The 13901-nt window shown below is 49.1% G+C and overlaps 1 protein-coding gene across 1 annotated transcript in view; it reads right to left on the reverse strand.

Moving 5' to 3' along the window:
• The window catches only part of LOC143975688 (IgGFc-binding protein-like), a 35839-nt gene extending 22692 nt beyond the window's left edge, over positions 1–13147 (reverse strand). The window contains exon 1 of the mRNA XM_077478183.1: positions 13067–13147. Within this exon, the coding sequence (XP_077334309.1) occupies positions 13067–13127 (61 nt within the window). The 5' untranslated portion in view covers positions 13128–13147. The remainder of the gene's footprint in view (positions 1–13066) is intronic.
• Between the last annotated feature and the right edge of the window lie 754 nt (positions 13148–13901).

Here is a 13901-nt window from a genome sequence, read left to right on the forward strand (position 1 = left end):
AACTCCCTCCTGAACCATACCAGGCCACATGCCCTCAACATGGGGGGGGTGCCCGGCAAAGCACCTTGTCCCCATATTGATGAGGATAAGAACCTCATCTCCACAACCCTGGCTGGTGGTTATGGGGCCTGTGAATGGGCGACTTATCAGAATCTGCTCTCTTTAATAATAAGAGGACCCCCCAGGTAAAGGCTCCAACTATGTGAATGAGCAGGGGTGCATAGAACCCCTACTCATTCACAAGAAAAATTATAACCTAGAAATAAATAAAACCAACATTTTGAAAAGTTTCTTACTACAAAAAATTAAATCCACGAAAATGTCCCTCGTTTTAAGTCCATTGTCAATCACAAAGCCTGCTGCCTGCCGACTTACCCTCCAAAAAAAATCCTGACTACCTGGTGCACACGACCAATTCTGACCACGCTCATAGCCGAATGGTAGCTCCCTGACCTGCCATTAATATATAAAGGAATGTGATGGTGGTGTCATGGCACTGCCATTGATGTCACTGCTATCCCTGCCCCTTAAGTGGTGGAGATTCCTGGTGATGTGAGGGATTCTTAGGGGCATAGTGGGTGCCAGCACCCCCGGCTTCCTTAGGCTTCCTTAGGAACCAGAGACAGCCGGATGCTGTCACGTATAGAAGCTATAGAAATACTGCTTCTGTATATGATGGAGAAGGGATCTCACCGCTCCAGGAGCACACATGCAGGCTGTAAACTGTTCTCTTCGGCTGGGAAGCCACAGGTGCTGGCTATTACCACTAGCAACAGATGAAAAACAAGCACTGGACTGCAGCACTCTTCAGAAGACCACTTTCTTTTATTGGAAAATCACATCACAGCTCAACAAACACCGCGAACAAGGAAAAATGACTTGCTTATTCATAGCACTACAACTAGTGCGAAACATCAGCAATTTTTCCTTGTTAGCTGTGTTTGTTGAGCTGTGATGTGATTTTCCAATAAAAGAAAGTTGTCTTGTGAAGAGTGCTGCAGTCCAGAGATTGTTTTTCGTCTGTTTCTGTATATGATATATGGCTCCCGCCAAATGGACAAAGGTTCGGGCATATGTCCAAATACCCAAAACAACCAAAGTTTACCTCAAGGGTCCACTGGGTGGCAGTGCGAAGGCCCCTTCCTTTTAATGACCTGGAAGCCTCTCTTCCGGGTCCCGGTGTCACTGTCCCCAGTATGGCCTTGGAAGAATCGATCTTCACTCCATTCATGTCCTTGGAGGACAGGTAAGAAATCAGGACCCCCCATGTCTCATTAAAGACAACCTGTCACCAATAATACATCACATGGGGATTTTTAGTGTAAAAATGAAATCACTTAAAATCCCCTTCAAAATATTTTGAGCCCCCACACATACAAATGTGTACGAATGCACATATGAATGTAAATGCACACGTTGGGGAGACAAGGCACAAAAACATCAATTTCACCATACATGTTACATATCGCCGCTCATATCGACTGGGATCAATAATTCCAGGCTCGTTATTTACAGGTAGCTCCAAGCTGATGATGACCTATACGGGACTTTTAAAGCATCACCTATGGGAAATATAAGGAGCTGAAGTTTGTCGCCATTTCACGGGCGCCTGCAACTTGAAGGCTTGACATGTTGGGTATCTATTTACTCGGCGCAACCTCATCTATTATATTATACCAAAATAATTGGATAATATATTGTGATTATGAGTCTGTAAAATTAACATTGGTGGGAGTTTTTATTGAACTAATACATTTTGTAAACCATTGCGATAATATTGCGTAACATAAAAAATTAGAACTACCAACATTTTATTTTCTAGGATGATCTGTTTTCGGAAAATCTAAAATGTTTGGGGGGGTTCTACGTAATCTTCAGGCTTTAAATGTCTTTTTAAACGCTCGTGTAAAAAAAAAAAAAAACGTAAAAATGGTGTTGGCAGGGAAAGGGTTAAAGATGGAGGCAAGTAGTTGATTTCTGGTTTTGATTGATTAATTGATCGGGATGTGTATGTCATCTATATAGCGTGCGTGCGGACATGTTGGCAGTGAAGGAGAGGACGTTACTTTCTTTCCATTTCTATGTCTTTGTATCGGTATGTCTTGTTTCTTCTTGGTCATGAATGATGAGCGATGATTGGCGGATGGTGGGAGTAGGCGGGTTCCGTAATAAATCTTCTCATTATCTCCTGTGACAGGATGCAAAGCTCCAGCTGGCTGTGTGTATAATGTGTATATATAGTGTGTATATATAGTGTGTACACATCATTATGGAAAGCAGAGAGGACAGAACACAAAGAGACTCCGATCATCACCACATCATTATCCTGGATACACCGTGTTATAGAAAGATGGGGGGGAGGGGGCAGAGTACTCCTCGATAGGCATACAGCAATATAGAGAGAGATACACCACTGTATATATAATCTGTAGATCAGGAGGAGTGCTATAGATCTGTGTCTATAGGTGAGAAGTCTTATAGATCAGGAGGAGTGCTATAGATCTGTGTCTATAGGTGAGAAGTCGTATAGATCAGGAGGTGTGCTATAGATCTGTGTCCACAGGTGAGGAGTCCTATAGATCTGTGGTTATCTATACAGGAGAAACATCCTGTAGATCTGACTCTATGAGCACCCATACCACCACCTATATCACTTTATTACCCACAGTACCCATAACATCACCATCATTATACACAACACCCATAATATGACCCCATCACCCACAGTACCCATCAGATGACCCCATCACCCTCAGTACCCATCAGATGACCCCATCACCCTCAGTACACCTCAGATGACCCCATTACCCTCAGTACCCATCAGATGACCCCATTACCCTCAGTACCCATCAGATGACCCCGTCACCCTCAGTACCCATCAGATGACCCCATTACCCTCAGTACCCATCAGATGACCCCGTCACCCTCAGTACCCATCAGATGACCACATCACCCTCAGTACCCATCAGATGACCCCATCACCCTCAGTACCCATCAGATGACCCCATCACCCTCAGTACCCATCAGATGACCCCGTCACCCTCAGTACCCATCAGATGACCCCATCACCCTCAGTACCCATCAGATGACCCCATCACCCTCAGTACACCTCAGATGACCACATCACCCTTAGTAGACCTCAGATGACCCCATTGCCCACAGTACCCATAACATGACCCATCACCCACAGTACCCCTCATGCCACGTACACATGACCGGACTTTCCGGCAGAAAAGGTCAGACGGAATCATTTCATCGGATATTCCGATCATGTGTGGGGGCTTCAGGTGACTTTTTTTTTTTTTCAAAAATTCAGATGGACCTAGAAATACAACATGTTTTAAATCTTTCCGAAGGAATCAATTTCTATCGGGAAAACCGTTCCTCTGTATGGTATTCTGACGGACCAAAAACGACGCAAGGGCAGCTATTGGCTACTGGCTATTGAACTTCCTTTTCTAGTCCCGTCGTACATCATTGCGTTCTAAATGAACGGATTTTGGTGTGACCGTGTGTGGGCAAGTCAGTTTTAGCGGAACTCCATCAGAACTCTGTTGGAAAGACCGGTCGTGTGTACGCAGAGTTAGATGACCACAATGCCCATAGTACCCATAACATGACCCATCACCCTCAGTACCCCTCAGATGACCCATCACCGACAGTACCCATACCATGACCCATCACCCACATTACCCATAACATAACCCATCACCCACAGTACCCATAACATGACCCATCACCCACAGTACCCATAACATGACCCATCACCCACAGTACCAATAACATGACCCATCACCCACAGTACTCATAACATGACCCATCACCCACAGTACTCATAACATGACCCATCACCCACAGTACCCATAACATGACCCATCACCCACAGTACCCATAACATGACCCATCACCCACAGTACCAATAACATGACCCATCACCCACAGTACTCATAACATGACCCATCACCCACAGTACTCATAACATGACCCATCACCCACAGTACTCATAACATGACCCATCACCCACAGTACTCATAACATGACTAGTGATGGACGAACTTCCGACGGGACGTTTCGCGAACGCGAAACGCGAACGGGCACAAACGTTCGCGAAAACGACCGTTCGCCGCGGGCTCCATTGACTTCAATGGGAGGCGAATTTCGCAAACCTTTAGGTCGAATTTGCGGCCACGGGGTAATTATTAGGGGGTAGCACGTAGTCCCACCACCTGGACAATAGCATAATACATGTATGAGGTGAATTTGGGATCGATAACTACAAGCATTTTTTTTTTATTTGGGAAATTGTTCTGACAATTCAGGACTATGGAGCTAATGAAGGCAATGGAGGAGAGGGAAGGTCAGGGACCAGGGTAGGCAAACAAGAGGGTGCAGGAGATACAGAGCACTGACAGCAGCACCGTAATACAGAGCACTGACATCAGCACCGTGACATACAGCGCTGACAGCAGCTCCGTGACATACAGCGCTGACAGCAGCTCCGTGACATACAGCGCTGACAGCAGCTCCGTGACATACAGCGCTGACAGCAGCTCCGTGACATACAGCGCTGACAGCAGCTCCGTGACATACAGCGCTGACAGCAGCACCGTGACATACAGCGCTGACAGCAGCTCCGTGACATACAGCGCTGACAGCAGCTCCGTGACATACAGCGCTGACAGCAGCTCCGTGACATACAGCACTGACAGCAGCTCCGTGACATACAGCGCTGACAGCAGCTCCGTGACATACAGCGCTGACAGCAGCACCGTGACATACAGCGCTGACAGCAGCTCCGTGACATACAGCGCTGACAGCAGCTCCGTGACATACAGCGCTGACAGCAGCTCCGTGACATACAGCACTGACAGCAGCTCCGTGACATACAGCGCTGACAGCAGCTCCGTGACATACAGCGCTGACAGCAGCACCGTGACATACAGCGCTGACAGCAGCTCCGTGACATACAGCGCTGACAGCAGCTCCGTGACATACAGCGCTGACAGCAGCTCCGTGACATACAGCGCTGACAGCAGCTCCGTGACATACAGCGCTGACAGCAGCTCCGTGACATACAGCGCTGACAGCAGCTCCGTGACATACAGCGCTGACAGCAGCTCCGTGACATACAGCGCTGACAGCAGCACCGTAAGCAGCCCCAGGAGGAAGTCAGCACAGCACAGGGATGGTGTGATCCCCTCATAATAAGAACCCCCAGGAGGAAGTCAGCACAGCACAGGGATGGTGGGAGCCCCTCATAATAAGAACACCCAGGAGGAAGTCAGCACAGCACAGGGATGGTGGGAACCCCTCATAATAAGCAGCCCCAGTAGAAATATGACACCGCTCAACCTCTTCAAAGAGGAGGGTAGGGGCATATAGTACGGTGTGCTTTTTTGGGTCAGGGAAGTGAGCCAAATGAATTAAGAAGGTCTGTGTGCTTGATTCCAAAAATTGTTTATAGACATATACATGGTCTACTGATCACATGTGTTGAATTCCTCCGAGATCCATGCCTCATTCATTTTTAGAAATGTGAGGTAGTTAACACTGTGGTGAGCTAGGCGAGTACGCTTATCGGTCACAATCCCCCCTGCTGCGCTGAACGTCCTTTCGGACAGGACACTGGATGAGGGGCAAGCCAACAGTTCGATTGCAAATTGGGCAAGCTCTGGCCAGAGGTCAAGCCTGCCCACCCAGTAGTCTAGGGGTTCATCACTCCTCAGAGCGTCCACATCGGCCGTTAACCCAATGTAGTCGGACACCTGACGGTCTAGGCGTTCCCTGATGCTGGATCCGGATGACACCTGTCGATGGGTCGGCTGAAAGAATGACCTCATATCCGAAGTCACCAACACATCTTCAAACCGGCCTCTTCTTGCAGGCGCTGTTGGATTGGTACCCGCAAATCCTTCTCTGGGAGTGGGAATTGCTCCTCTGCCAGCGCACGCAAAAGCAGAATGCAGCATTTCTCGAAGCAAGGCCTGGAAGTGCTGCATTCTGACAGCCCTCTGCGACGGCGGTAACATTTCCGCCATTTTGTGTTTGTACCGGGGGTCTAAGTACGTTGCCACCCAGTACTGGTCCTTGACCCTCATGCTTTTTATACGGGGGTCCCTATTAAAACACTGGAGCATGAAGGCCCCCATTTGCACTAAAGTGGAAGCGGTGTGGTGGCCTGGCTCCTGCTCATCATCCAGGATAATGTCGTCCTCTTCATTCTCCTCTCCCCATCCTCGCACAACAGGGATCCCAGAAAGGTTTAAAGCATGCTCTTCTTGCTCCTGCTCATCCGCCCCGGCACCATCCTCCTCTGACTCCTCATCAGACTCCTGTTGTTGACTTGTCTCAGATAGAGTAGCCCCCCCTGGGAATTCATCCAGCATTGCGACTTCCTCATCTTCCCGCTCCTGCTCCTCCACAGCCTGATCAATGACACGACGCAATGCACGCTCCAGAAAGAAGGCATAAGGTACCATGTCACTGATGGCGCCATGGCTGCGACTGACCAGTTTGGTGATCTCCTCAAATGGCCGCAGAAGTCTGCATGTGTCGCGCATGAGCAGCCACTGGCGCGGTGAAAAAAAACCCAGCTCCCCAGAACCGTTTCTTTCGCAGAGTTCATACAGGTAGACGTTAACTGCACGTTTCTGCTGGAGCAGCCTATCAAGCATATAGAAGGTTGAGTTCCATCGCGTCGGGCAATCGCAAATAAGACGTCTGACCGGCAGATGGTGTCGCCGCTGAATGTCAGCAAGGCGAGCCATGGCCGTGTAAGATCTTCTGAAATGGGCCGAGATTTTCCTTGCCTGCCGCAAGATGTCCTGGACCCCAGGGTATTTGACAAGGAATCGCTGCACGACCAAGTTTAAGACGTGTGCCATGCACGGCACGTGCGTGATTTTGCCCTGTTTCAATGCGCTAAGCAGATTGGCACCGTTGTCACACACCACTTTACCAACTGTCAAATTGAGCGGTGTTAGCCACTCATCTGCCTGTGAACGCAAAGCTGAAAGGAGTGCCGGGCCAGTGTGGCTCTTTGCTTCCAGGCACAACAGACGCAGCACGGCATGGCAACGTCTCACCTGGCATGTGGAATAGGTTCTGGGGAGCTTGGGCGGTGCAGTGGAAGAGACGCTAGCAGCGGAAAAGGAGGAGGCAGCTGAGGAGGAGAGGGAGGAGGATGGAGTAGGAGGAGGAGAAGAAGAGTCAGGCCTGCATGCAATCCGTGGCGGTAAAACCAAATCTACACGGGTGCCACGGGTTACATGCTTGACGGCCGTCAGAAGGTTCACCCAGTGGGCAGTAAAACTGATATACCTTCCCTGCCCGTGTTTGCTAGACCACGTGTCTGTGGTCAGATGTATCTTGGCACCGACACTGTGTGCCAGAGATACATTCACTTGCCGCTGAACATGGCCATATAGCTCTGGGATGCCCTTCTCTGAGAAATACTTCCTTCCTGGGACCTTCCATTGTGGTGTTCCAATGGCCACAAATTTGCGAAAGGCCTCCGAGTCCACCAGTTTATATGGCAGTAGTTGGCGGGCTATGAGTTCTGACAAGCCAGCCGCCAACCGTTGGGCAAGAGGGTTATCCGGCGTCATCATTTTTTTACGCTCAAACATTAGGCCCACGGAAGCCTGCCTTTTTGCAGAAAAATGTGAGCTTGGCGTGATGGAAGGTGGAGTGGAGGACAATTGTGAGGAGAGAGGAGAAGGAGAAGTAGAAGACGAGGCTGGACGGTGAGAGCCTGCAGTGTGGCTTTGTGTGTTCCGTTGCTCCCACTGGGCTCGGTGATGGCTGCTCATGTGCCTTCTTAAGGCGGTCGTCCCTAGGTGAGTATTGGGCTTACCGCGACTAACGCGTTGACTGCAAAGATTGCAGATGGCAACGCTATTGTCAGCAGCGGACACGTTAAAAAAAGCCCACACTGCGGAGCCATGTGCCGGTGTCCTGGGAGCGCCAGATGTGACCGTACATGGTCGATGACTCGCTCCTGATACATTTGCAGTCTGCTTTGTCCCTGCTGTGCAATGTAAGTCATTGCTGCTTCTCCTCCCTATCTGCTGGTCCATATCTCCCTCTGAACTCCCCTCCTCTTCCTCTCTTGTGGGCACCCACGTGACATCACTAGACACGTCATCATCAACGTCACCTTCCCCACCGCTATAAGTAGAGTAGGCAGCAACACCGGGGACCAACCTCCTCCTTGGGCTGATCTGGGTACTGGCGTCAGACTGCTGAGTAGCGCTTGTTGCTACCTCCTCTTCCTGATCCAATACCAAGAGTGGCTGCGCATCAGAAATGTCCTCTTGATATGGATCGGAAAATAATTCCAGTGACTCAAGCGGAAGGTATGTGGTGGTGGTGGTGGTGGTCGTGTTGTTGGTGGTAGTGTCTTTGGGGGTGCACATAGCAGAGAGTGAAGAAGAGGGTGCAGATCGAGAGGATGAGGAGGGTGCAGAAGAGTAAGGCTGAGCGAGCCACTCAACCAAGTCTGGTGCATCCTTTAAAGTAATTGAACGCACCTTCTGCAACTTCCCACTTTGGCTCAAGCCTGTTGCTCCTGCCCTACCCCTACCACCCCTGCGGAAGGGCCTGCCTCTTCCTCTGCATGTCATTTTTTAAATGACCCTGTGACAAAACTCTTAGTCCCTATACCGCTGAAGGACTGCTGCAGTATAGGTGAGCGGTCAGCAGTGGTGCACGTCAACCCTATCTATTGTGGACCTATAGCGGTCCTTACAGAACAGCAGACTGTACCGCACTCAAGCCTATGTACCGTAGCACCCTATACCAAGTTACCAGTCCTTATAAGAACTTTTGTGGACCAAGCAGGTTGTGTATTAGTGTTTAGCAGACTGTACGTCAGTCCCTATACCGCTGAAGGACTGCTGCAGTATAGGGCAGCGGTCAGCAGTGGTGCACGTCAACCCTATCTATTGTGGACCTATAGCGGTCCTTACAGAACAGCAGACTGTACCGCACTCAAGCCTATGTACCGTAGCACCCTATACCAAGTTACCAGTCCTTATAAGAACTTTTGTGGACCAAGCAGGTTGTGTATTAGTGTTTAGCAGACTGTACGTCAGTCCCTATACCGCTGAAGGACTGCTGCAGTATAGGGCAGCGGTCAGCAGTGGTGCACGTCAACCCTATCTATTGTGGACCGATAGCGGTCCTTACAGAACAGCAGACTGTACCGCACTCAAGCCTATGTACCGTAGCACCCTATACCAAGTTACCAGTCCTTATAAAAACTTTTGTGGACCAAGCAGGTTGTGTGTTAGTGATTAGCAGACTGTACGTCAGTCCCTATACCAATGAAGGACTGCTGCAGTATAGGGCAGCGGTCAGCAGTAGTGCACGGCAACCCTATGTATTGTGGACCGATAGCGGTCCTTACAGAACAGCAGACTGTAACGCACTCAGGCCTATGTACCGTAGCACCCTATACCAAGTTACCAGTCCTTATAAGAACTTTTGTGGACCAAGCAGGTTGTGTGTTAGTGATTAGCAGACTGTACGTCAGTCCCTATACCAATGAAGGACTGCTGCAGTATAGGGCAGCGGTCAGCAGTAGTGCACGTCAACCCTATGTATTGTGGACCGATAGCGGTCCTTACAGAACAGCAGACTGTACTGCACTCAGGCCTATGTACCGTAGCACCCTATACCAAGTTACCAGTCCTTATAAAAACTTTTGTGGACCAAGCAGGTTGTGTGTTAGTGATTAGCAGACTGTACGTCAGTCCCTATACCAATGAAGGACTGCTGCAGTATAGGGCAGCGGTCAGCAGTAGTGCACGGCAACCCTATGTATTGTGGACCGATAGCGGTCCTTACAGAACAGCAGACTGTAACGCACTCAGGCCTATGTACCGTAGCACCCTATACCAAGTTACCAGTCCTTATAAGAACTTTTGTGGACCAAGCAGGTTGTGTGTTAGTGATTAGCAGACTGTACGTCAGTCCCTATACCAATGAAGGACTGCTGCAGTATAGGGCAGCGGTCAGCAGTAGTGCACGGCAACCCTATGTATTGTGGACCGATAGCGGTCCTTACAGAACAGCAGACTGTACTGCACTCAGGCCTATGTACCGTAGCACCCTATACCAAGTTACCAGTCCTTATAAGAACTTTTGTGGACCAAGCAGGTTGTGTGTTAGTGTTTAGCAGACTGTGCGTCAGTCCCTATACCGCTGAAGGACTGCTGCAGTATAGGGCAGCGGTCAGCAGTAGTGCACGGCAACCCTATGTATTGTGGACCGATAGCGGTCCTTACAGAACAGCAGACTGTAACGCACTCAGGCCTATGTACCGTAGCACCCTATACCAAGTTACCAGTCCTTATAAGAACTTTTGTGGACCAAGCAGGTTGTGTGTTAGTGATTAGCAGACTGTACGTCAGTCCCTATACCAATGAAGGACTGCTGCAGTATAGGGCAGCGGTCAGCAGTAGTGCACGGCAACCCTATGTATTGTGGACCGATAGCGGTCCTTACAGAACAGCAGACTGTAACGCACTCAGGCCTATGTACCGTAGCACCCTATACCAAGTTACCAGTCCTTATAAGAACTTTTGTGGACCAAGCAGGTTGTGTGTTAGTGATTAGCAGACTGTACGTCAGTCCCTATACCAATGAAGGACTGCTGCAGTATAGGGCAGCGGTCAGCAGTAGTGCACGGCAACCCTATGTATTGTGGACCGATAGCGGTCCTTACAGAACAGCAGACTGTAACGCACTCAGGCCTATGTACCGTAGCACCCTATACCAAGTTACCAGTCCTTATAAGAACTTTTGTGGACCAAGCAGGTTGTGTGTTAGTGTTTAGCAGACTGTGCGTCAGTCCCTATACCGCTGAAGGACTGCTGCAGTATAGGGCAGCGGTCAGCAGTAGTGCACGTCAACCCTATGTATTGTGGACCGATAGCGGTCCTTACAGAACAGCAGACTGTAACGCACTCAGGCCTATGTACCGTAGCACCCTATACCAAGTTACCAGTCCTTATAAGAACTTTTGTGGACCAAGCAGGTTGTGTATTAGTGTTTAGCAGACTGTGCGTCAGTCCCTATACCGCTGAAGGACTGCTGCAGTATAGGGCAGCGGTCAGCAGTAGTGCACGGCAACCCTATCTATTGTGGACCGATAGCGGTCCTTACAGAACAGCAGACTGTACCGCACCCAAGCCTATGTACCGTAGCACCCTAGACAGACCAAGTTACCAGTCCTTATAAGAACTTTTGTGGAACAAGTGAGTTGTGAATGATTAGCAGACTGCAGCAGAAGGGCAGCAGTCAAGTATAATATTCTTTCTATATTTGGAAGAAAGAATATTATACGTGTACAAGCCTATTACCGTACCACTGATACCAGTCCTGAAAAGAACCTTTGTGGAACTAATAGTAACAGCAAGTCTTTAAAATTATCCTCACTGCCTGACACACTGCTTCCTGCCTGTCCCTATACAAATTGGCAAAAAAGAGTAGGCTGGAACGATTAGCTGGAACAGCTCTTTTGTGGACCTGATAGTAACAGCTAATGATGATGATGATGATGATGATGAAGAAAGACTAATCTGGCTGAGCTGTCCCTAAAATAGCAGCATACAGCGCTCTGTCCCTTTATCTAAACTGACAAAAGAAACTCAGGCTGCTGACCTAACACCTATACCAGTCCTGAAAAGAACTTTTGTGTACCAAATAGCTAGCGTTTTCTCTGTCCCTACTCCACACAGGATCCTTTCCCTACAGTGACAGAAGAAAGAATGTAAAATGGCCACCGGATCGGGTGTATTTATAGGTTAGGGGGAATGTCCAAGTGTCCATGAGCTGTCATGTCTCAATTGGTTGTCCTGTAACACATGATAAACGTGTCACGAAAGGTTAAAGTTCTTGTATACATTAAACACGTAAGTCCGCCGGGGCGAACGACGGAAAAAGGCGTTCGAACCCGCGGACGGCGAAAGTCGGAAATTCGCCGCGAAACGACCGCCGGGCGAACCGTTCGGCCATCACTAAACATGACCCATCACCCACATTACCCATAACATGACCCATCACCCACAGTACCAATAACATGACCCATCACCCACAGTACCCATAACATGACCCATCACCCACAGTACCAATAACATGACCCATCACCCACAGTACCCATAACATGACCCATCACCCACAGTACTCATCAGATGACCCTCTCACTCATAATACTCATCAGATGACCTGATCACCCAGAGTAACTGTCAGACGACCCCATCACCCTCAGTACCCATAACATGACCCATCACCCACAGTACCCATAACATGACCCATCACCCACAGTACCAATAACATGACCCATCACCCACAGTACTCATCAGATGACCTCATCATCCACAGTACCCATAACATGACCCATCACCCACAGTACCCATCAGATGACCCCATCACCATCCGTACCCCTCATATGACCCTATTACCCACAGTGCCCGTCAAATTACCCCATCAACCACAGTGCCCATCAGATGACCCTCTCACTCATAATACTCATCAGATGACCTGATCACCCAGAGTAACTGTCAGACGACCTCATCACCCTCATTACCCCTCATATGACGCCATTGCTCATCAAATGACCCTATCACCCACAGTGCCCATGAGATGATCCCATTGCCCACAGTACCCATCAGATTACCCTCTCACCGACAAAATTCCGATCATATGACCTCATCACCCACAATACCCATCAGATGACCTCCTCACCAAGAGTACCCATCAGATGACACCATTGCCCACAGTATTCATCAGATTACCCTCTCACCCACAAAATACCCATCATATGACTTCCTCACCCACAATACCCATCAGATGACCTCCTCACCCAGAGTACCCATCAGATGACACCATCACCTACAGTACCCATCAGATGAACGCATCGCCCTCAGTACCCATCAGCTGACCTCTTCCCATAAAACGATCCCTATCATACACCTGTATTAATTATCCTCAAATCCGTACATAAAAGAAACCCCAAGAACCTTCAAAGTAATGGTTCGGAGGAGGAGGAGGAGGAGGGTACCTTGTATAGGGGGTGCCAGCTGGAGGCACAGCAGGGTGAGGAGGCAGGCAGAGCTCAGCATAGTGCTACCGGAAAGTCCGAGGTGACAATGACAGGAGATGAGGAGGGGTGGGGGATATCTGTACATACATATTTACCTGAACACAGTGTCATCATCACACCATCCGCCCCTCCTCCACCCCCACATACCTTTCACTATCTCTGTGTATATATATATATATATATATAGATATCAGGGTGGGCACCTGTGACAATCAGATCTATATATACAGGAGGGATCGGATCTTTTCTGAAGGGAGACAATTATATGCTTTTTGCAGAGCCAGTTTTTGTCGGTGACTGTATGTACAGCTTTCATTTCCATATTTTATAGCCATCCATAAATGACTGTTGGTGGCTCCTTCTCCATCCTCCCCGGGTTGTCTATTAAACGTGTAATGTGATTATAATCATGTATGTAACCCAGTGGAGGCCCGTCCATTAGGGGCGCCCGAGTGCCGCCCCCTCTATCCATGGCCGCCACCCCCTATTCATGCGTCTGGCCCTTTTCAGGACGCCAGGCACATTAATTACAGCGGCAGGGGGATATTTTTTTAAGCACCTGATTAAAGCCATAGGCTCTGATAGGCTTCAAAATAGGGTGGGCTCGGGGCGCAGAGCATTGCGCTACGAGCCCACCCAGGTGTAACAACAATGAATATTCACAATTGAAACACTGATCCAATCAGAGGCAGGTCTGAGACCCGTTTTCCGATTGGCTGAAAAGAGAAGAATCCCTATCGGCCACCAAGGAGGAGGGAGGAAACGGAAGCCCGTGGAGAGCAGAGGAAGGGAA

Source organism: Lithobates pipiens, unplaced genomic scaffold (genome assembly GCF_037356315.1).
Source record: "Lithobates pipiens isolate NorthernLeopardFrog02 unplaced genomic scaffold, aLitPip1_a1.2 Scaffold_13, whole genome shotgun sequence".
Lineage (NCBI taxonomy): Eukaryota > Metazoa > Chordata > Amphibia > Anura > Ranidae > Lithobates > Lithobates pipiens.